Raw genomic sequence first — 22,864 nt, 5'->3', positions numbered from 1 at the left:
AGCCTCCCCAGAAGCTACCTGCCTCTCACCTGGGCCCTTTTCGGCGTGGCCTCCTCAGAAAGGCGACCCTCAAGAGCCTCTTCCGGCCAAGACCCCTCAAGCGGGGAACACCCTCTTGCAGGAGCCTCTTCGGGGCGCCCTCAGCGCGGGCCTCGGCGGGGAACGTCCAAGGTGTTTCCCGGGCTCAGCCCAAGGCCACCTCTTCCCGGATCCCTTCCCGGAGCTGCTTTCGACCCCAGTCCGGTCTCCCCACCCCAGGTTCGGGAGGCAGTTCCCGTTCCTCTCTAATGTCCCCAGCCCTTGGGCTCCCACCCTTTCTCCGCGTCCCCAGGGGCTTCCCCGAGGAACGCGGCCGGGCCGAGGCACTGACTTTCTCCAGCTCCCGAGCCCACCGGAGGGAGGAGGCGGCGGCGGTGCGACTCCTTTGTGACAGGTCCGAGAGAGCGGTAAAGATGGACGCGAGGCCACGGCGCTGCCATTACGCGCTGGGCCCACCCCCGCTTCGCACCGCCCCGGCCCTCCCTCAGTCCCCTAGGAGACGCCCCTTCGTCGGCGACACGCCCTCTTCATAAGAGCCAATTGTTGTTCATGAATGCGATCACGTGGCTGGGCGCTCTGCCCCGCCCCCCAGCCAAGAGCCGGCCAATCCTCTTGCCGAGATGTGGCTGGTCCAATCACGTCTCTCTGGCTTTCTTTGGGAGCACCGGATTTCCATCACGCTACCGGGGAGAAAGAGAGCTGTGGATTGGCTGACGCTGCCGGAAGTGGGGCGGGACTTTACTGTGGCGGCGAGGAAGAGGAAGCCCTGAAGGGTCAAAAGAAATACAAAAGCAAAGGCTCTTGTCTTATTCTGGCTCCCTCCTTTTTGGTTTTCAAAGAGCGAGTGGCCTTTGCCGTGGTGTTTAGGGGTAGGCGCTACTGAGGTGAGAGTCTCGCCTCCCGCGCACCGGTAGGTGAGTGCGGCCTGGGCTCCAGCCAGGCAACTAAACCTGGACTCCTTTTTCTTTGCTAAGAGGGGTGCTGTGGCAGAAGTTAGGGTTAGGACCGGGCCTGTTGCTCCTCTGTCCATTTACTCGTCCCATATCCTAAGTCCCCGAGGTCGGGAACCTGCTGGAACCGGCCGGGAAGGCCTCTGGGTCGCGTGGGGGCGGCTCCCGACCCTTTAATTAAGACGGGCCACTTGCGCCTCTGCTCCACTTCCTCTGCGACGGGGCCACCCAGCGCCCCAGGAGGGGAAGGCTCTGCTCCGTACTGGGGAGGTAGGGGGACCCCCTGGTTGAAAATGGTTGAATTTACGTACTAGATGGGAAACGTGTATTATGTACCTTGCGCCAGTTGCTGTGCGAATGACCTTTCTTCCAATTAAAAAAACATAGCGCACCTGTTTTGCTGATGAGGAAACCTGAGGACGAGAGTTGGAGCGTCTTGTTTGTGAGGACTGGTGGAGATGTTACGCGTTGGGCTGCTAACTGCAAGGCCCACAGTTCGAAACCACCAGTCGCTCTGCGGGAGAAAGACTACTCTTGTAAAAGAATCACCGTCTCCTAAACTCAGAGAAGCAGTTCTAACCTGCCTTCGAGGGTCGCTATGAGTTGGCATCCACTCGATAGCAGTTTGTTTTCCCCCCTAGTTTGTGAGTTGGTGAAGGAGCCCTTATGATGCAGCGGGATAAGCGTTCGGCTGCTATCGAAAGGTCAGTGGTTCAAATCCACCAGCACCTTCATAGTGGTAAAGATGAGACTGCCTGTTGTGGAAAGGTAACAGCCTTGGAAACCCAAGGGGGCAGTTCTGCCCTACCCTACCGGGTGGCTGAGTCAGAATCTACTGGACAGCAATACGTTTGGGTTTTTGATGAGATGGAGGCCCACAGGAATATCAGCTTTTACAGGATGGGTAGGGGAAAGGGGATGTGGAGGAAAGGGAGTCTCATTCATTCATAACAGTAGTTCTTAAGCTTTAGTAGAACACATGCCCTGGAGCTGTAAAAATGGAAGATTCTCAGGTCCCACCCCCAATTTGTGACTGAGTAGGTCTGGCTTGGGAACCCTCCTCCCACCCCCACCCCACCACCTGAGGGTGGGACCTGGTGGCCAGAATTCCCAATAATTGCTTGTATGTGATGCAATTGGTGTCCTGTCCATGTTTTGGTTCATTGTGTGTGCTGGCTTGGAGAGTACCCAAAATCCTCGAAAAGAAGTAGCAAGTGTGTCCTCTCTTTTTGATGCAGGGAATTGAGCTGAGATAAAGGGTCCTTGTAAAAGCTTTCCAGTAGAGCCTGCAGTAAGCTGTTAATAATTTGTCAGAGGCTGAAAGCAGAGACTGCCCAATTATCTTTCTCAACTGAAGTCTTGATGCCTTTACCCTGTAGGGAAATTCTATGACCTTGTAAGAAAGGAAGGCTTATGTCAAGATCATCCTAATGAGTAGCCAGCTTTGCTTTTGCCTTCCAGGAAATTGGCTGTTTGGTTAGGGTCAAATTGCCGCTTCTCAAATTGAGTGCCAAATGTCTGGTAAGTGGAGTAATTTAAGAGCCGAGTCAGCTGGGTCATGGGTAAATTAAGCAGTCCCAGGCATTGTCCTTCTCGACGACCTTTGGAGTATACTTGTTCTTCATTCTGAAATAAGATCAGCTTAACTCCTAGGTGTTTACGGTTTTTTTTTCCTTTTCACTTATAGTTTTCTTCATTTTCATTTTGATTTATCCAGGCCTGAATTTCTTTATATTCAATTTAGTATTCTTGTTAGTTACCATTGAGTGAGCCCAACTCATGATGACTCTGTATATCAGAGAACTGTGCTCCGTAGAGTTTTTAAGTCTGTCAGAAGCCAGGCTTGTCTTACAAGATACCTCTGGGTGGCTGTGAACTGCTAACCCTGTGACAAGTAGTTCAGAGTTTAACTGTGTTAATCACCCAGGTACTCAAAAAAACAAAAACTAAACCCTATGGACAAACCAACCCACTGTCACGGAGTTAATTCCAACTCCTAGTTCCCTTATCAGAACCACCCCGCAGGGTTTCTGAAGCTGTGCGTCTTTACAGGAGCACACAGCCTCATTTTCCTCTCAAGGAACTGTGGTTAGTGGATTTGGATTTCAGACCTGTGGTTAGCAAATTAGCACTTAACTCATGGCACAGCCAGGGCCCCCTGGTGCTCCATTGGCTTCTTGAATTTGTGAGTTAGTGTCTGATTAGTTCTACGGAAAATGCTGACAGTGTGTTCTCTGTTGGTGATGATCATTCTCTGAGGAAGTTGGATATTATAGGGAATGTCAGCTTGACCCAAATTACTGTAGTTTGGTCTGTGTGCTTTCTGGCCAGAAAACAGTCTGTTTTTGGAATGAAGCGAAGTTTGCCAAATGGATGGCAATTCCCTCTAAGCTGCTGTCCTGCATTTTGAAATCCCCTGCGATGTGAACATTTGGCTTAAAAGCCTGGGAAGCGTAGTGCCTTTGACTGACAAAAGGCAAGTAGATTGGGCTCTTGTTTTTGGTGGCCAAAGTGAAGCCCCCTAACTCCATAACCCAGAGATCCGATCGCCCCCGGTGTGCTTTAACTCATGCAATCTGTCTAATTTTAGAGTTAGGAGCATGTGGTGGCGGCCAGTGACGTCAACTGTTAAGTAGTCTGCTCTCAAACAAAATTCATTTACACTGGAAACCAGATCTCATACACTTGTATCAGGGCCAGAGCTAAATGGAATAATAGTACTTCAAGTGAGGATTGCAACAATTTGGCGGGCAGCACTGTAAGATTAGTATTTTAGATGTGTAGCAGGCTACGTAAGAAAGACACTAAGCCTATTTGTACCACCGGCTCAGAAATGGAATCCCGTAACAGGAGCCAGGACAAAGCCAGCAGTGCAGTGTTTAATAGTGACTGTGGTGTGAGATCGGAGAGCTTTTTTCCTGGCTGTGAACAGATTTGAAAATGATGCTATTTCTTTGTGCCAGCATAAAACCTTTAGGTGTGGACAGAATAATTTTGGTATGATTTCGTTTTCCATGAATCTTTTTACTTGAAGAATTTACATAATCCCTTCTAAATAATGTAACGTTTACTAAAACCGCTTATTTTTCCGTATTAGTGATATCAGTTGTATAATTGATAGTCGTGTGATTTGATTTTTAATCCAGTTTGCATGGCACAAAAGTATTTTATACCTAATATATGCTAGATACTTCATCTAAGAGCTGTTAAAAACCATCTTCAGCGATTACAGTGAATGCGGTCCAGAATCATGAAGGCTTGTCGTGGAAATATGTTGTTGTTAGGGGTCAAGTTGTCTCCACCTTGCATTGCGAGCGTGTGTACAACCGAGCGAAACACTGCCTGGTCCTGCCACAGCTTCCCAATCGCTGCTGTTTGTGCCATTGTTGCTGCCACTCTGTCAGTCCACCTCCGTGAGGTCCTTGACCAGGCTCGATGCCCTTCTCCAGGGCGTCGTCTCTCCAGGCGCCATGTTTAAAGGACATGAGATGACGTCCTGCCGTCTTCACGTCCAAGGAGCATCTGGCTGTACTTTTTCAAGACAGGTTCTTCTGGCAGCCATGCTACTTTAAATAGTCTTCACCAACGAGTCAAAGGCATCTTCCGCCTTCCTGATTCCTTGTGCAGCCTTGCATGCATGTGAGGTGGTTGAAAATACCAAGGCTTCAGTCAGGTGGACGTTACTCTTCAAAGTGTTCGAATTCATCTCCTACCCAAATGGTTTTCAGCTTCCCACGTAAAGAGGTCTCTTGCGGTCGATTCGCCCAGGGCAATGTGCCATTTGATTTTTTGCTGCTTTCACTGTTGCTGCTTATGGATCCAGCCAAAATGCAATCTCTGGCAGCTTCAACCGTGTATCCATTTATCATGATGTTGCTTTGTGGTCCAGTTTTAAGAATTTTTGTGTCTTTATGCTGAGGGGTGATCCATACTGACGGTTGTAAATTCATGAAGGCTCTTTGCTTTCAGAAAGCATAGTTGTTTCGTCTGCATATGGTAGATGGTTAGTGATTCAGGGGCCTCCAGTTTGGGTGCCAAGCTCTTCATTTCGTTGAACATCTCAGATTTCGTTGTCACATTCCAAAGCCATTGTCTTTACATTTCTTTTCTTCTTTTTTTAATGAGCTCATGCTCCTTTTTTCTCCCAACATTTTCATTGACATATAATTTCCACATCAAACAATTCAGTAGTTCAGTCACAATTATCACCTCAGTTTTAGAATGTTTTCTTCATTCTTGTACCCATCGTTATTGGCTCCCATTTTCCCCAACCTCCCCTATCATATCCCCAAGGAACCATCAATCCAGTTATTGTCTCTATAGATCCATCCGTCCTGGATGCCATACACAGAACAGCATTAAACAACAAATGAGCAAGCACAACAAGCTACGACAGACACAAACCCCAACCAAAAAGAAAGCAGAAAACGTGAACTAGAACACAGTTAAGTGGGTCATAGGGGAGATCACAGGTGAGAGTGCTTGCTACATTGTAACCTCGCTGCAGCTGCAGCAACCCACTTTCCAGTGGGTTCTGCATGGTAACTAGGCTATCCGCATCCCTGATCCATAGCCACAGGGGATTCACCGGGGGCTTCAGCCACATGTATTTCCCTGCCGTTTTTGTTTGTTTGTTTTTTTTAACTGAAAGCAGCTCTAAAATGGGTTAACCGGGAGATCTGTTTTTTCTGTATGTGAGAAAGATGACAATAGCACAGACAAACCCACTTGGGTAGGAGTTGAATTCTAACACTTAATTGAAAACTGCTGATGAAAAGGAGAGAGAGAAATTCTTGATTTCCATAAATGTATCTTTTCCTAAAAGCGTGATAAATGTTTAGAAGATTCTTTTTAAAAACTGTTATCTTGGTGTTGAGGCTGAGGGTCCATGTGCAGTCAGTGAAGCTGATGACAGTCTTTGATGTGTGGGGCCATTCTTCCCCTACCATAGACTCCCCACTCCTTAGGGTTCCCGTGAAAGTAACCTTTGCAGTTGTTGTCGTTGCTTAGCAGCATGCTGGGGGGCAAGGGGGGGAGCTGACCAAGGGCTCAAGTAGAAAGAAAATGTTTTGAAAAGGATGATGGCAACAAATGTACAAATGTGCTTGACACAATGGATGGATCGATGGATGGATGGTGATAAGAGCTGTACGAGCCCCCAATAAAATGATTAAAAAATAAATACATAAACCATGCTTGAGGCATACATTTTTTAACTAGATGAGCTAAACTATTGTTTGGTTCTATGAAGACTTCAAGGGACATTTCTGGTCTAAGGGTCTAAGTTTTAAAGATTATATCTTAGTGTGGTGGTTTCAGGGCTACATCCAACCTCCATGGGCCCAGAAGGTCTGGAGTCAGAAGAATTTAATATTCTGTTCTGTGTTGAAATGTTGGACAGATCCTTATCTATTGCAAATTTAAGACTCTGTGGACATGACCCTAGAACACTTGTGGGAAGAAGTCCTTGGAATCTTAGGGATCTTTGTTAAAGTTAAGTGAAAGGTTGGTCTTTTCCCCAAAACTCAATAGGCCATGAAAATGTTTGCTTTTTTCAATTGTGAGGTACAAGAAAAAATTTAAAGTCACTGAATTCTTCTGTAGATGGCCACCTGTGAAGTCTTTATTTGACCTATTGAAAGAAATTGTAGTTTATTTGCATTTTTTAAATGTGTAATGAGAGTGAAAAGATGCATTTAATGCCTACCAGGAACACTGCCATGCCCTCCTATTTATTTCCCAAGCTGAAGTAATAAATAATTTTAAAAGTTTGCAGCTTTAAGACACCAATTTCCTCTATTTTTTAAGCTTAAAGACGCTATGGGTGCCTGGCTCAGAAACAGCCATTTGGGAGGGATTTGGTGCCTTCTGTCCCGTCCTACTGGGTGTGGAATTATTAGGGAGCCAGATTTCAGCTGTGTTTAAGGAAGAAGTGTCCTAGCATGCATACCTACTCTAAGAAGGCTACCTGGGAGGTGCTGCAGTAGTCCACCTGGCGAGGTTGAAATCTGGGCAGGATGACCATCTCCCAGTGGTGTGCGGGATAAGGGAGGAGGCAGGAAACAAGATCGCTTATGGAGCTATGGTTACTAGGCTGAGGAGGGCATCCCTCAGTGCCCTCCATCGTGCACATTGTCTGTGCCAGCGACATTTAAGAAAATGTTGGCTCTTGTTTCCTTCTGTCATTCTGCAGACTTTAGGAATTTTGGCCTGGCTACAGAGATTGGTTCCATAAATAGGCTTCTGGCTAGAGGCCTTTGTGTTGCTAACTGAAGCAGAAAGGTCCAGGTAAATGGCTTTAGGAGGGAGCAGCAGCTTCTGTTGGTTGATTTCATTTTCTTTCTTGTAGCTCTCAAAATGGTCTTACAGTTTTCCTGGTGTAAATATTTATATTTCTTTCCTGAGCTTCCGTTTCTGTATGAAATAAGAATATTATACAAAATGCTTTCAGCAGTGGAATGTGATGTAGACAGAGCTGGAATGGATGTGTCCTTGTTTCCATCAAGGGTTAGGAGGAGTCTACTGAAGTGGGTAAGAGTATGGATTTTGATGTTACATTTGGACTTGAGTCTTGACTCTGCCATTCACCACTCCTATCACCTTGAACCAGGGGCCCAACTTCTCTAGCCTCAACTTCTTTATTAGTAAAGAGGTAACATCTCAGAGGGCTAGTTAATATGGGAGTAAATAAAATGAGATGCACACAGCTCATGTAAGAGCATAATGTTAGCTAGCTGGTTTTGTACAGACAGTTTTGTTGCTGGGGGTCATCTAGGGATCAGCGTGAGGTGGATGTGTGCATAGTGCAAACTCTGCTTCCTTGTTAGCGTGCAGTAAGTAACACATGGCGAGCTATTCGGAATAGAGGCTGAGTTCCACATTTCTGCCAAAGGAGAACAACAACCAGCAAAGAAGAGCAGAAACTCAGCTGTGAGGAGTGATAGACACTTCTTGATGTTTGCCTCTGAGGAGAGGTTCAGCCAGCAGTATATCGATTTGGAGTTTAGGGATCTTCTGCATCAAGATAGCAGGGGACCAACAAACACGAAGAAAGCACTCAGAATCATCAGCCACTAGAGACTTGTAAATCAAAGCAGCAGTGAGATGTCTCACCCCAGCAGTACCCCAAAAAGGAAGCAGGGGGCGCTAATGAGATCATGGAGAGAGTGGAAGGCTCTGCACTGCTGTTGGGACTACACAATGATACAACCATTGTGGAAAATAGATGGTGCTAGCTTCAACATGATCCAGCGTGGTCCTGTTTCTAGGGAAATGGAGTTGTGACACAATAAGTATAGGCACACGCATGTTATTAGCAGGAGCACTGTTCAGGGACAGCCTGAATGCTCGTTAGTGGAAGAATGGATCAACTGGTGCTTACAGAGTGGAATACTAGGCAATGTCAACAAAACGATTAAAACATCTCCACACGGAAGAACCTGAAGGACATTATGCTGAGAAATGTAAATCAATAAGAAAAGGATGAATATTGTACAAAGCCACTGTTGTAAAAAGTTGAGAAAAGGTTATGACACTAAAATAAGCCTTGTTTGGTGGGTCACTGGGAGAAGGATGGAAAGGAGGGTAAATTACTGGCTGGAGCACAGACATGTTCACTCGTGTGAAGAGCGAGGCAAGAGGGAAACTCATAGACTACGGAGGCAAGGGTAGGAGTGGACGAGTTAAGGCAACGGAGGTGACTGTGGCTGTGGCTGTAGCACCGAAAGTAGATCCCTGGAGAGACAGGCAGGCTGAACTTTTCTGAGGGCTAGTGGGGCTATATCCTAGGGTGTATTTAAGACAGCAGTTCTCAACCTGTGGGTCACGACCCCACTGGGGGTCAAACGACCCTTTCACAGGGGTCGCCCAATTCATAACTAGCAAAATTACAGTGGGCATTGGCAGCACTACAGTAAAGGAGCTTGGTTAAGGGACCGTGCAGCTGAGAGGCTGAGGGCAAAAGAGAGACGTACCTGTGAGCCTGGATGAGAAGAGGTCCTGTGGACAAAAGAACCGGATCCTGGGCATTGCTGATCCTGGCGTGGAGTCTGTTAGCTTCCCTGATCCACCCCTCAGTGGGCAGTATTGTCTGTGAGCTGTATGAGACTATTGCAGCAGATGAGCAGACCAGGCCGAGAAACCGAGCCCGCGGAGAGGTGCTGTGGGGGCTCAGGTAAGGAAGGTCGCAGTGAAGAGGCCTGTCTGACCCCTCTGCTTCAGAGGACTCACCCTTGGGCAGATGTCGAGTTGGATTTCCCACTCCTCTAAGGAAGCCAAATCTGTCGCGGAAGAAGTGCAGCCAGACTGCTCCTTAGCGACCAGGGTGGCGAGACTTCGTCTCACGTGCTTTGGACGTGTAGGAGAGGCCAGTCCCTGGAGAAGGGCATCGTGCTTGGTGAAGCAGAGGGCAGCCCTTCGACAAGATGTTTTGACATGGTGGCTGCATCCCTGCCTCCAACGTAAGAACTGTGAGGCTGGCATGGGCCGTGCAGTGTCCCCTTCTGGTGTACCCAGGGTCACCTGAGCGGGAGCCGACTGATGACCCCTCACAACTGAAGCCCGAGGAAGGCGGGAGCAGCCCCCTGCCATTTCTTTAGAAGGGTTCAAGGTAGAATGCTGTGCTGCTGCGTGGACGTGGTGTTTTCAGGGAGGAGGTGAAAGACAAGTCGTAGTAAGTCTGGTGGACATGACCTTGAATTGGAACTTGGGAGAACTGGGCTCTTCCAGCCTCACTTTCTCCATTCACGCTGTATGTGCCTCTGGACAGCTCTTACGCACTGTGGAGACTGGCCACGCTCCAGTTCTCAAACTCCTCCAGCAGTTGGCCGCCTTTATTCTGAACTACTTGGAAGGAAGAGCAAGCGGAATTGCCCCTGAAGCAGGATTTTCATGTCAGATGTTACAGAAATGATAGAGGATGGAAGCTGGGAGTAGGATGGGGGTAGGGAGATGTCCAGCCTGCCACTTTCCCCAAGAGGGAGGGACAGAGAAATATTTACAATGTGCGACTTACTCTGGAGCACCGTGTAATGAGAACTGTTCCAAGTCTTATGCTGACTCTGCTGATAAAACCTACCTGATACCTTGTGAAAACATAACTGTGTGCTTAAAGTGAAACAACTGGGAAATTTCTTCCCTTCAAGTTAGGGAGTGAATTTTGAGCTAGACTGTCGGGTGCCCCAGAGCTCAGTCTTCCGGGCTCTCACTTGGAAGTGTTTTGTTTTCTTTTTTTGTAAACTAGTTCCATTATGGATGGAGGGGATGATGGTAACCTTGTTATGAAAAAGAAGTTTGTGTCTGAGGCGGAACTAGACGAACGACGCAAAAGGAGGCAAGAAGAATGGGAAAAAGTTCGAAAACCCGAGGATCCAGAAGGTACGGATTCTTAAGAGTTTGGCATTTAACATCATGAACTGTTACCGTAACAGCGCTGCAAAATACATATTAATAACCTCCCTCTAGATGTGAGGAACTGACTCCCAGAAGGGTGAAGGAACCTCTATTTTCAGGGGTCCTCAAACTTTTTAAACGGGGGCAGTTCACTGTCCCTCAGACCTGTTGGAGGGCCGGACTATAGTTTAAAAAAACCACTATAAAAAAATTCCTACACTGCACATATCTTATCTTGAAGTGAAAAACAAAACGGGGCAAAGACACCCGGCGGCCTGGAGAAATATCCTCGGCGGGCTGCCTGTGGCCCACGGGCCGTAGTTTGAGGACCCCTGCTCTAAGGCCTCCGTAGCTGGGGCAGAACCAGGACAGTCACGCCCTTGCCCTCCGTCCTACCACACTGCCTCCCAGGAGCTCCTCCCAGGCTGTTCCGTCTCCCGGGGTAGTATCTGTGCACTGTCACGGGACCACCGGGATCTGTACAGTGAGAACACTGGTCTTCCCAGGCTCTGGGCTGGCCGGTCAGCCAGTTGGCTGCTCAAGCAGTGGGCCCCAAGAACACTGATGCTAGACTTTGAATATTATTTTTGTATGATCTTTGCCCTCAGTCATGCAGAGAAGACTCGGCTTTATCTTTGGAGCCTTTGTGCTCCCCACATAGGCTGACGATTCGGAGGCTGGCTCTGATTCCCCCTCACCCCCTTCTCCTTTCTTTCAGAATGCCCGGAGGAGGTGTATGACCCTCGGTCTCTGTATGAAAGGCTACAGGAACAGAAGGACAAGAAGCAGCAGGAGTATGAAGAGCAGTTCAAATTCAGTAAGCCCAGGAATTAGAGTCCAGGGGACTCGGCAGGGCCTTTGTGGGGTACTTTGGCCTCATGCAAACCCTCCTCTCAGTAGCCACGGACTTGTCCCCCTTAGCTCCTCTCCAGGTGCTCATTAAGAGAAAAGAGCCTCCTGCTTCTGTACCACATTGAATGTTTTTGTTTAAAGCTCGAGGCACCCATTTCCTCCCATGCTCATATCCAGTAATGGCCAGAAGCGCCTTGGTTCCCTGCCGTGTTCCACTCCTGTATCCGAACGGCATGAGCTTTCCAGTCTGTCTTCTGCTCCCTACAGGATCTCTGTTTATTAAACACAGGAAAAGGCAAGCATTTTAGCTGATTCTTTTCCCTTTAGTCTGCTAAGCGTCCCCTGCTTAATTATTTCCTCAGAAAATATGGTAAGGGGCTTAGATGAGGATGAGACCAACTTCCTGGATGAGGTGTCTCGCCAGCAGGAGCTCCTGGAAAGGCAGCGCCGAGAAGAAGAACTGCAGGAGCTGAAGGAGTACAGGATATCCTTTGTTCTCTGCGCGAGGTGCTGAGGGCTCATCCACAGGCTGAAGGCGAGCCCTGGGCTTCTCCAGCCTGGCGGCTGCCTGGCCAGCCAGGATCTGTACAGGTTACGGTGTGGGTAGCCCACTACCACACCCTTGTGGTGGATTAACTCACGTGTAAGTCTTGGCAGCCAGGACGAGAGAGTCCTTGTGGGATAAGATGCTGAGACCGGTGGGCGGTGAAATAAACCACCTCCAGGGGAGAGGTTGGCTTCTGATATGAAAAGGAGTTTGTCTGTCTTTGGTAGGAGAGTTTCTCTACAGGCCCAGCGTGGTCTGTCCCTGTAAGGTGCAGAGAAAGCAGCAAAGGTGACTTTGCTTTGGCTCAGGGGGTGGCCTTTTTGGCGTCTGCGTGAATGCCTACTAGGCATACCACGTTACTTGCTGGGCTAGAAGTCTCAGCTCTGTGCCACCCCAGCCCCTCCCTCCTCACTCTGCTTTTCCCCGAGATTTTTGTGGTCTCCTCATTCTCAGGAACAGGCACTATTTTATTGGGAACTTGGACTGTCTGGAAGAAAGGATGAGAAGCAGACCTCCCGACCTGGTGTATGATGGACTAACCCCAGACACTCAAGGAGCCAGAGCCCTGTTGGGATAGGAATGGCGGGTCAGGCGGTTGCTTAGGGAAGCTGTAAACTGGTACCAGGTGCTTACCTCTGCTCGTGACCCTAGTGCTCTCCCTCCAAATGCAAATCAGCCGTGGCTCCTGGCCCGTTACGAAACAGAACTCTCTCCTCACTTAGGTTAAATCAACAATATTAACAATATCATGTGCATTAAAAATTTTTTTAATACAAGAAAAATGTTCCATCTAATGAATTCCTTGACGTTTTTGAGAGGGAGGGTATGTGCTTGAGAGGATTTGGGGGAGGAAGGGAGTTCAAAGGGGCAGTTCCTTATGTTTTGGATATGGATCAAAAATTACATTTTTACCTACTCCCCTCCGAAAAGAAAAGGGTTGGGTGTTTTTCTTCACTTAAAACTACAAAGTTAAATGTTGGTTTTTGTCTCTGCTTTGTATTAGAAACACCTGTGCTTTTTATTTTCAATGTGCCTCTTTCCATTTTTGCCTTATTTTTCAAGAGTTAAGATGGAGAAATTTCTTTGAGTTTCTGCCCCTTAATGATGGACTTGCAGCTAAAAGTCACAGTTTGCTGTTTTTCATACTCTTGCTAGAAGGATGAAGTCTCTATTTCAGTTTGATTCATAATGAGCTGTTAGTGTTAACATATTTCCATGGGGACCTTAAAAACATTAAATGAAAAAAAAAACATTAAATGATGGACCTCAGAATAGTACTGAGCATTTTAGAAAATCCCCTCTGAACACCGCAGGTACTTAGAGTAGCTGATGGCCCCAAGAACAGAGCTCTGCAGGATTAAAATTTCCTCTGGTGCCCTGCTTTCTCCATTGTTCAAAGGCAGAGAGAAATAGCTGAGTCCAAAGACCTCCCACCTCTCCCCTTTGGGCTGATAGTACAAGGGGAGAAATTACATTATCTTTGAATTCCATGTCTCCACTTACACGTGTAAGAGTCACGGCACCATGGACTAAACTAGCATTGGGCTTCTGTCAGAGCTGCAAGGTCGGTGTTTCAAGCTCGTTGGCTGTGTCATGAGAGAAGGATGAGGCTGACCAGCCTGTAAAGATGTTCAACCTTGCAAACCCGAGGGAGTGGTTCTGCTCTGTCCTGTAGAGGGGATGAGTCAGAAGAATTAGCTCAGGCCTTGGGGTTTGGTTTTCATACGTGCGCCTTAGATTTCTCCTTGGGCACTAGATGTCGCTGTTGTCCCGGTGAGGGCCAACGGCAAGTTAACTAGGAGCCCCACTGTGGGAACACCTCTGGCGGAATCATTAGGCCCTGCTAGGTGGTGAGAGAGCACAAGGGAGGGAGCGAGGGAGGCTGGTGGAGAGAAGGAAGACAGGGACAGCCCCCGAGTCTGAGGATTGATACCATGTATGAAATAGTGACCTGCACAAAGGAGCCGGTTATGCTTTTAAAAGCAGCATCTTGGCTCTACTGCTGTGTTGCAGATGCGTTGTCATCTTGCGAGAGTTTGAAAAACATCAATTCCTGGGTCTCTGGAGACTCATCTCGTAGGTCAGGGCTAGGGAGGGAGCCTGCATTTCAACAGCCTTGAAGGTTCTGCTGTTGCCTTGTACGGCCGGGTGGCCCCCCAGGCTTGGGGATGTTCTAGGATCATGAAGGACATTCTCTCGGTTTACCATGGCTTGACCCTTAACCCGTAACTCACAGTAGTCTCAACAAGGTTGGCATGTCTGCAGAAAACAAGAAAGACGTGGAGAAGAAACCGGCAGTGAAGCCAATCGAAGGCAAGACCAAGTTCTCCCAGGCGAAGCTGCTGGCCGGGGCTGTGAAGCACAAGAGGTCAGCCATCAGGCACACAGCTTTCCTCTCGCCCTGACCCCACTGAGACACCACCTCTAGGGCTGCCCAGCCTGATTGCTGACTTTCTGAACACCTCAATCCTCTTCCCTCGTCCAGGGTTTGATGTCTCCTGTAGCCCGTGGCCCTTGTCTCTTGGACCCTATGCAACAAATACAGTGCAGGCACCCTTTGTAAGATACTTGCCATGCGCCAGCTATGGGCATTCCATACACAATCTCAGCCACTAAAACATGCAAGTTTGTATAATTCCTGCTTCACAGATGAGTCTGAGGTTTTGAAAGGTTGAGAACCTTTGTCCAAGCTCACATAGTCATAGGAGGCCTGGGGCCCAGTATTTGAGAATTGACTATGTTGCTAGGCAAATGAGGTTGCAGGTTCTGTGAAAGGGCTTGCACCGGGTCTTACGAGAGCAAGACGGGGTCTAATGACAGCCCCAGTGGCGCTGCCAGGTACGTGTTGGATGGCTGACAGCAAGGTTGGTGGTTCAAACCTGCCAGCTGGTTGAAAAAGAATGGCTGTCTGTTCCAGTAAAGTTTTATAAAGCCTTGACAGCCCTATGTAGGATTGCTGAGTCAGAATCAACTCAATGGTAAGAGGGTTGGTTTTTTGTTTTGAAATGTTTATTTTATAAAGAGAGCAAGGAGAAGGAAGCACGTAACTGGCAAGTAGCTGCCGAGAGAGTATGTGTGTGCTTGTGTTGGGGAAGTTGGGAAAAGCCTTAGAAAAGGCAATGGTAGATGAGAGAGAGAGAGAACACCCCAGGCAGGCACAGCTGTGTCAGGTCACAGACCTAGACATGGCGCGGGCAGCACTGCCTGGAGGTTTGTCAGTTCTTTGTAATATCTGTTCCTCCCTCTACAGGTCCTAAAAGGGTTGAGCCTTCTCACTTCCATCTTGTCCCACCAGCCCACGACGAAGTGATGTCACGTTTTTAAGTGCAGTCTATTAGGAAAATCAATATGGCAGGCTGGTGACCAGCCAGGTGTTTTGAAGGGAGCCCTGTGGTTTGGCACACCATCCATTGGCTGCAGCTGTCCCAGGAACGTTGTCTGCAAGGAGAAATGTCTTCCTGGTACAGCAGCCTCAAAGGGGTCCAGTACCTGAGATAGGAATCATTCTTCTCAATTTCTTACCTAAGCTTTCAGGCCAAGTCTGAGCGTCTCTCAGGGCTCAGCCCGGGCCAGTCTGGCTAGACCGTGCCCAGGCAGGGCTTCTCACCGAGGCAGGACTCTTGCCAGCGGCTCCTTTGCCTGGTCCTCAGAGCCCCCTGAGGAGGAGCTCAGTGTCGGCTGTGCTTGCCTGTGGCTCCCTTGGTGAACTGTGTGAGGGGCTAACCCTTTGTAGAAAAATGTCATTGTCTTTTAACTCCATGGTTTCACATGAACTTTCCCCCCAACAGTTTTATTGGCATATAATTCACAATTCAATAGTTCAGTCACATCAAGAATTGTACAGTCATCACCACAGTCAGTCTTAGAACATTTTCTTCATTTGTGTACTCATCGTTGTTAACTCCCCATTTCCCCCCATCCTCCCTGCCATACCCCCAAGGAGACATTAATCCAGTTACTGTCTCCCTGGAAGTACCTAGCCTGGATTTCATTTACAGAAAAACCTTAAAAAACAAACAAAACTCACGAGCATAGCAAAGTTAAACAGACAAAAACCTCAGTCCTAAAGAAAGCAGAAAAAGTTAAAAACCACAACGCATTTAAATCAGTCAGAAGGGAGATCAAATGACAGGGCAATACATGTTAACCTAGCTGCACCTGCATCAGTCCACGTCCCAGTGCATCCTGCCCACTAGCCAGGCGAATCACAGCGCCTTCAGAAGCACCTCCATGGAACCCTTCTGGGTCTCGAAGGGCTGCCGTGTAACGCAGGGGGCACCATAGGTTAGTCACCTGGCTGCCAGTAGTCTGCCCCGTGAAGACTGACAGTCTTGGGACCCTCTGTCCTGTGGGGTAGCTGTGAGTGGGAATCGAGCCCCCAGCAGTGGTTTTCTTATGGGACAAGGTGATAGGTCGGCTGAGACGGGAACTGAACTGTACCTGACCTCTGAGAGTTGGTTATTAACGAGGAATCCCAGGCTCTGCCCACTCTAGCTCAGTAAACTTAGAGTGCCATCTGGGAGCTTATTCTTCAGTGCCCGTGATCCTGATGCCAAGTGACACTTTGGAAGCCACTCTCTGTGTACGTTCTGAAGGATAATGTAGCAAGCCCCTAAACACTTGCTCCTGAGCTTCAGCACTGGACCACAGTGACCATTGCAGGACCGCCCACAGGATTTCCAAGGTCACAGTCTGATGCCAGTGTGCTGCCATCTTGATCTCTGGTGTAGACCGCATCGGACCAGCCCCTGTTTCTTCTGTGTTGTAGCTGCTGGGGTCGTTAGCAGCCAAGTGCCTTGCCCACTGTGCCACCAGGGCTCCTCCCAGGTTAAAGAAGGACACGAGGAATCAGAAACTTAGGGGGTGTGAAAAGAACTACTGCTCCGTCCCTCAGATTGGCCAGTGGTTCAGTTGTGTTTGTAACCAGAAATCGAAGTGGAAAGAGAGTGTGAGGCTGAACGGAGGACTGTCCCCTCAGCCCAGCCTCCTGAGCAGGTGGGAGGCCCATGGAAGTGCTCAGGCCAGGGCCTGGTTCTCTGCTTGAGATCATTGTGATTTGGCTTCATTTGTTTATTGTTACAGCTCAGAGAGTGGCAACAGTGTGAAAAGACTGAAAGCAGATCCTGACCCGGATGACAAGAATCAAGGTGGGTGGAAGCCTCGTTTTTGTGTCTTTGTGTGGCTCGGGTGCATGTGAGCCATAGGCAAGGGCCAGTATGCGTCCCGTCCCGGAACACGCATTCACCGCGCCTCCAGCAAGCCTGACTACACTTTGTTTACCGCACTCTGACTCCCGGGGCCAGACTCCTGTGCAGGAGGACGTCCGCTGCCCTGCAGAGGTGGCCCATCGGGAACCGGGATGCCGAGGAGCGCAGCTGTGCTCTGCCAGGAGGGCCACAGGCCTGGCCGCAGCGCCTCGGCTCACAAAGGGCCTTTCTCTGCCCCTTCCCTACGGCGAGCCTCTTGATTTCACCTGGCGTGTGGCCCTGCAGACGGCTGGATTGGATTGAACATAGAGACTTCAGGTGGCTGCTTTCCTGTGATGAGACCCACCTCTGGATCCGGCGGCGTGCACGGCGTTGTCAGTGAAGGTGTGTGTCGCGGGCCCCGTTCAGGAGTCTCTCTTCACTTGGACCCTCCAGTGCCCTGGAGGCTGCGCCTGCGGTGAATCCAATGGGCCAGCTCTACAACAGAGTTTCCATTGATTTTCTCTCAGTGATGATGATGATGATAAGTGCTTTTTAATGGACTACAGTCGCTACTGAGCGCCAGTGACGGGGGCGGCTGACGCTGCTCTGTGTTCTAGATTACATTTCCCGAGAGGTCAGGCGAGAGTTTAAAAGCAAGGCTGTTATTGGGAGACTAAGGAACACCTGGCCCGAGCGGTGGGATTTCCACTCACCTCCTTCAGAAGACCAAAGAAGAACGGATGCATTTGAGATTGGGTGCTGGCAAAGGATATTGAAAGTACCACGGGCTGCCAAAGGGACGAACAGATCTGTCTTGCAAGAAGTCAGGATGTTCCTTAGAGGCAAGGCTGGTGAGGGTTCGTCTCAAGTACTTTGTCCATGTGGTCAAGAGAGCCCAATCCCTGGAGAAGGGCATCATACTTGGTAAAGTGGAGGGGCAGCGGAAAAGAGCAAGGCCCTGGACGAGGTGGACGGACAAGAGGCTTGGTGACAGGCTTCCAAAAACAAGCCACTGGCAACTCTGTGGGTCCCAGTTGTCCTTGACCCACCCGGACTGCTGTGAGTCAGGCCTCGGTGGCACTGGGTGTTAACCATCTGCTATAAGCTTATCCCATAAGAGAGCGATCTTGTTTTCTGTGGGGGGACATCTGGATCAGCGGTTCTCAATCTGTAGGTCACAACCCCTTTGGGGGTCGAATGACCCTTTCACAGGGTTGCCCAATTCATAGCAGCAAAATTACAGTATGGAGTAGCGACAAAAATAATTTTATGTTTCAGGGATCACCCCAACATGAGGAACTGTATGAAAGTTCCTCGCGGCATTAGGAAGGCTGAGAACCACTGTTCTAGATTGTCTCTCTCCCTGTTCTGATTTCTATTTAGGGAAATATAGATTACTATGTGCATATTTGATGTACATACACAGAGAGGATCTACATTTATAACGTAGATTAATATTGCCAAATCACCCTCCAAAGAAGTTAGTGGGTTTGCATTCCTCAGCAATGTACGGAGCCCTGGGGTGCTGTGGGTTGAGGCTTTGGACTGCTAACTGCAAGGTTGGTGGTTCAATCCTCCAGCTGCTCTTTGTGAACAGGACGGTAGAAACTATATAAGCTGGCTCTGGGTGTGGATGGAGTCAGTGGCAGTAGGTTTGGTTTTTGAGTTATTAGCATTGTAGGAATTCTTGTTCATCTTTTTTTAGTACAGTATATACTTAAATATAAGCTGACCCGAATATCAGCTGAGGCACCTAATTTTACCACAAAAACTGGATTAAAAATTTGCTGGAAAACTCGGCTTATACACGAGAATACGGTAAGTAGGAAATTTGTCAAAGTGTAGTTGCCTAGGTAGAAGGGGGTGGTGTGTGTGTGAGAGAGAGAGAGCTATGCATACATGAATGTGTCTGTGAAAACTAAGGTGTGCCATGGTGTTTTCAGTTACCCCATATGCATGCAAAAGGTGGACAATGAATGAGGAAGACCAGAGAGCGGATGGCTCTGAATCACGGAGTTGAAGACTGGAGAGCCCTGGGGACTGCGAGAAAAACAGACACGTGTGTGTTGGAAGAAGTGCAGGTGGAGTGTGTTCCAGCAGCACAGGAGGGGAGGCTTCCTCCCTGTAGACTCTCACCCCTGCTAACACACAGTCAGAAAGGAAGACCCTCCCTGAGATGGGCTGCCAGAGTGGGGGGACGGGGCCCAGCTGGGTGTCGTTCTATGTCGGGCAGTTACGAATTGGAACTACCTCCGTGGTATCTGACAGCAACTCCGTGTGTGTGTGTGTGTGTGTATGTGTATGTGTGTGGTGGTTCATGTATCTAGTGTATAATTCCATCCTTCCATCTGTAACCCTTGAGCTGGTACGTTCTTCTTAGGAACTGTTTGCATGAGCCTGTGGGAAGGCAAACTCATACCTTCTCTAAACCACATCAGGCCGACTCCGATTTCAATGGCATCTTGTCATTCTGAAGTCTTCCTCCTGCCTTTCCAGTCTTGAGGCAGAAGCTGGGCAAGGAATAGCTTCCTTCGCCAGCGCTAAGGTCCTGCCAGAATAACCTCCCAGAAGCTTCCGTCAGAGGCTTGCCCTCGGCAGTAGAAAGGTGGTCTCTCTGTTCCCCAGAACACAGTGCCGTGACTGACGTTGATTCACAAGACTGCACCAGTCCTGAGCAGAGCCAGTCCCATCTACTCCCAAGTCACGCAGCTGTGGGGCCGCACAAGCACTCCCTCGTTGGTGTGCTCGGTGGGGACTTGGCCTGCCAATGCAGGAGTGGGCAGGAAACTCTGCCAAGGGAGCGGGACCAGAGGGCACCCTTTTGTTCTCTTTGGACAGCTAACTGCTTCTGGAATGGAAATTGTCGGAATTGCAGTCTCTTTTCTCTCCTGAAATCTCCTCAATAATTGGGAGAGTTGGTCTTTTGGCTGAAAGTCTGATGTCACAGTAGTCCAGATTCCTGGGGTGGGGGTGGTGATGGTGGCTGGCTCCTTTCCCTTCTCGGGATAGAGCCTAAAACTGACCCCTCGCATTCTGAATGAAATAACATACCTGGCTGCAATGATTTTCTAATGAACTGATCCATACCCTTCGAGGCTTTCAGTTCTTCACACACCAGTATTTTTCAATGGAGGATCCAAAGGACCTTCCCACTTAAACACCCAATCACTGTTCAAGTAACAAATGGTATGCAAGAGAGCATCCCCGTGGCCTCTCGTCCCACACATTGACGATGCCGGCCTTCCTTCGCTGGGCCCACTGCCTGTGTAGCAGCAGCTCCAGCTCCAGCTCCAGCTCCAGCTCCAGCTCCAGCTCCAGCTCCAGCTCGGTGAGAATAGTCGGGAACCTGCTCATCAGGCTTGCTGCCGGGTCCTGTGCAGCCTCAGGCTGGGGCTGCCTTCCCTAAGTTAAGGGGCCCTGGATGCTTCTTGAACTTTTGCCTTTAAAATTTTTGTGTGTGTATGGATGGGTGACCTAGTGGGTTACAAGTTGCATTCTAACTACAAAGTCAGGAGTTCAAAACCACCAGCCACTTTTCAGAAGAAAGATGAGGCTGTCTGCTCCCATGAGAATTTGTCTCGGAAACCCCTGGGGGCAGTTCTGCTTTGTCCTATCAGGTTGCTGTGTGTTTGGCTAAGTCATGTACGCACACACTAGAAAATTCAAAAAGGATGGAGTGTGGACTGGAAAATAAGACTCCTTTGTTCCTGGCTCCTCGGCTCCTTTCCCCACATGCAACACAGTTTCTTTTCCATCCTTTCATATATTGTGGTGCGTCTTCTGCATAGACGACTTCTCCCTACCCTTCCATCATACCTCGTGGGCACAGTCCTGTCCTTTTCATTGACACTGGGACACCCACAGATGCTTCATTCTGCCCTGGCTTAGCCAGTCCTCTGTCCATAGACGTTCAGATGGTGTCCAGTCTTCTCAGAGCCCTGCTCTCTTATGAACCCCATTTAAAAGTTGGGAGGCCATTGCCACGCCCCCGCTGGCCCCTTCGCCACACAGCGGCCATGCCTACTCCGCTCTGCCCTCCGTCTGCGGAAGGTTGGCCTCCGTTGTAAAGTCCGCTTGCTTTTTCTGTGCACTGCTCGAGGCTTCTGCCAGGTTCCCCCTCCGGTTTTCTCTACACAGGCGTGGAAGAACGCCGTGTTGCCTAAGGAACTTCACCCTTGTGGTGTTCGCTGCAGGTGTTGGCCTCTGCTCTCCAGCAGCCGGGGCCTGAAGGGCTCTGCAGCCCTTCTCCCGACCCTCACTTTCCATCTCCGCGTGTGAGTGGGGGTGCTTCTCCCTAGCAGCTGCTTCCTCCCCTGTGAGAGCTGGTCAAGCCCACCAGCCACTCTGCAGGAGAAAGAGGAGACTCTGCTCCTGTAAAGCGTGAAGCCTCAGGAGCCCACAGAGCCGGGTCTTCCCCATCCCACACGGTCACAGGCAGCGGCATCGACTCGGTGGCCGTGAGTTTGGTTTGGGTTTGGTGTCTGTCTCTTAGAACTTCCTGAAAAGACAAGCAGATACACCGAGTGCCTGCACACTCTCTGCACTGGCCTCACAGTCGGGGGATGCCGTGGTCACTCCAGACTGCATAGACCTGTGCTGTCCCTTCATACTTGGTTACATGAAGGGGGAGGGACTCGAAGGCGAGACCCTCGGGAGTGACAGGCTTGTTGCCCTGGGACAGTGCCGTCAGGGCACCATCAGGGGTCCTGTTAGTGCATTCACTCTGGGTCACCCTATGCTTCATGTTTCTGCCCATTGGTGGCCTGTGACCTAGGCTCAGTCACGTCACCTCCTTCCTCAGGAACCATGGGAATGACGCCCACCAGGCAGGTTGTGAGACAGTGTCGGTGGAGCTGGCTGCTTGTAGCAGGAAGGAGGAGGGCTGGGCTAGAGAGCGGATGTTTCCTTTCGTTTGGGGAGTCCTGCCTGCGTTTTCCACATCGGGGCGCTCTGCCATTAGGGTGGCCCCGGGAGCTGTGGGAAGGAGAGATTCTGCGTGCTCTTAGCATGTCATCTGGCTGTGCCCTCAGCTGTCCAAGAGGAAGGGCCGGCCTGCGTTCGATCGGTTTCCAAGTGCTCATCTCCCTCCGCAGGGAAGCAGCGCCCCTTTCTGCAGGCTGCGACCTCTGCGACTGTAAGCTGGCCTGGGAAAGGGGTCCTCGCTGGTCAGCGAGCCTGAGCAGCGCCGTCCGTTAGGCATCAGTTTAGCTCACAGTGGCACTCCAAGCGTGGCTCTGGCCTGTGCCCTGCTGTGGGAGCAGGAGAGGAGTCCCCTTGTGGTCCTGTGGTTGCGGCAAGTCCAGCATGCAGGAGACCAGGCGACGCCGCTCTCTTTCCTTTGAGTAGGTTGGTCAGCCCCGGATGTACGAGCAGTCTGACGTAGTCTGGACTGCAGCGGCTTGTGGGAAGCGCCCAGGAGGCTCTGTGGGCTCGTCACCTGATACCACTGTGTGCCAGGGGTGGGCATGTAAAGGTCCTCCCTTCTCTTTTGCAGAAGCCCCGCCCTGCGTGTCCCTCGGAAGCCCTTCCCTGAGCGGCCCCTCCCTCCACTGCCCCTCGGCGGCCGTCTGCATCGGCATCCTCCCGGGCCTGGGCGCCTACTCGGGGAGCAGCGACTCGGAGTCCAGCTCGGACAGCGAGGGCACCATCAATGCCACAGGGAAGATTGTCTCCTCCATCTTCCGGACCAACACCTTCCTCGAGGCCCCCTAGCTCCCTGCCCGCCCGACCCCAGGAGGGGACTTCTCCCTGCCAGTCGAGTGGACGACGTCTTCTGCCCACGGGCCTCACCTCCCTTGCCTGCTTCCTGTGCGGTATAGCATCACCAAGCCAGTCTAAACATGAGCCAGAGTTCACCTGTGGCCCTGAGGTGTGTGTGGTCTCTCTTTCCACTCCCT

The 22,864-nt window shown here is 50.0% G+C and overlaps 2 protein-coding genes across 7 annotated transcripts in view; one reads left to right on the top strand and one right to left on the bottom strand.

The window, feature by feature from the left end:
- RSPRY1 (ring finger and SPRY domain containing 1) overlaps window positions 1-516 on the bottom strand; it is a 47,024-nt gene extending 46,508 nt beyond the window's left edge. The window contains exon 1 of one of the 3 annotated variants that reach the window (XM_075536389.1): window positions 371-516. The gene's annotated coding sequence lies outside the window, so the exon portion shown is untranslated. Of the gene's footprint in view, window positions 1-29 lie in introns of all 3 variants that reach the window. The other 2 variants (XM_075536388.1, XM_075536390.1) reach the window with 2 other exon arrangements.
- A 235-nt stretch (window positions 517-751) lies between these two features.
- PSME3IP1 (proteasome activator subunit 3 interacting protein 1) lies at window positions 752-22,828 on the top strand. 4 transcript variants are annotated; one of them, XM_075537924.1, is made up of 7 exons: window positions 752-953; window positions 10,231-10,364; window positions 11,098-11,196; window positions 11,594-11,716; window positions 14,014-14,146; window positions 16,861-16,925; window positions 18,911-19,011. In XM_075537924.1, exons 2-7 carry the CDS (start codon window positions 10,238-10,240, stop codon window positions 18,985-18,987), a joined length of 624 nt encoding a protein of 207 aa, XP_075394039.1. In that variant the 5' UTR covers window positions 752-953; window positions 10,231-10,237; the 3' UTR covers window positions 18,988-19,011. The 4 variants fall into 4 exon arrangements, with proteins under 4 accessions (XP_075394039.1, XP_075394038.1, XP_075394037.1 ...); XM_075537923.1 differs by lacking the exon at window positions 18,911-19,011 and adding an exon at window positions 22,462-22,828 and having other exon boundaries at window positions 753-923; XM_075537922.1 differs by lacking the exon at window positions 18,911-19,011 and adding an exon at window positions 22,462-22,828 and having other exon boundaries at window positions 754-949.
- Window positions 22,829-22,864: the final 36 nt, after the last annotated feature.

This window comes from Tenrec ecaudatus, chromosome 18 (assembly GCF_050624435.1).
Source record: "Tenrec ecaudatus isolate mTenEca1 chromosome 18, mTenEca1.hap1, whole genome shotgun sequence".
NCBI classification, from domain to species: Eukaryota; Metazoa; Chordata; class Mammalia; order Afrosoricida; family Tenrecidae; genus Tenrec; species Tenrec ecaudatus.
Note: the sequence above shows the minus strand (reverse complement) of the source record. Positions and strands in the feature narration are given on the sequence as shown.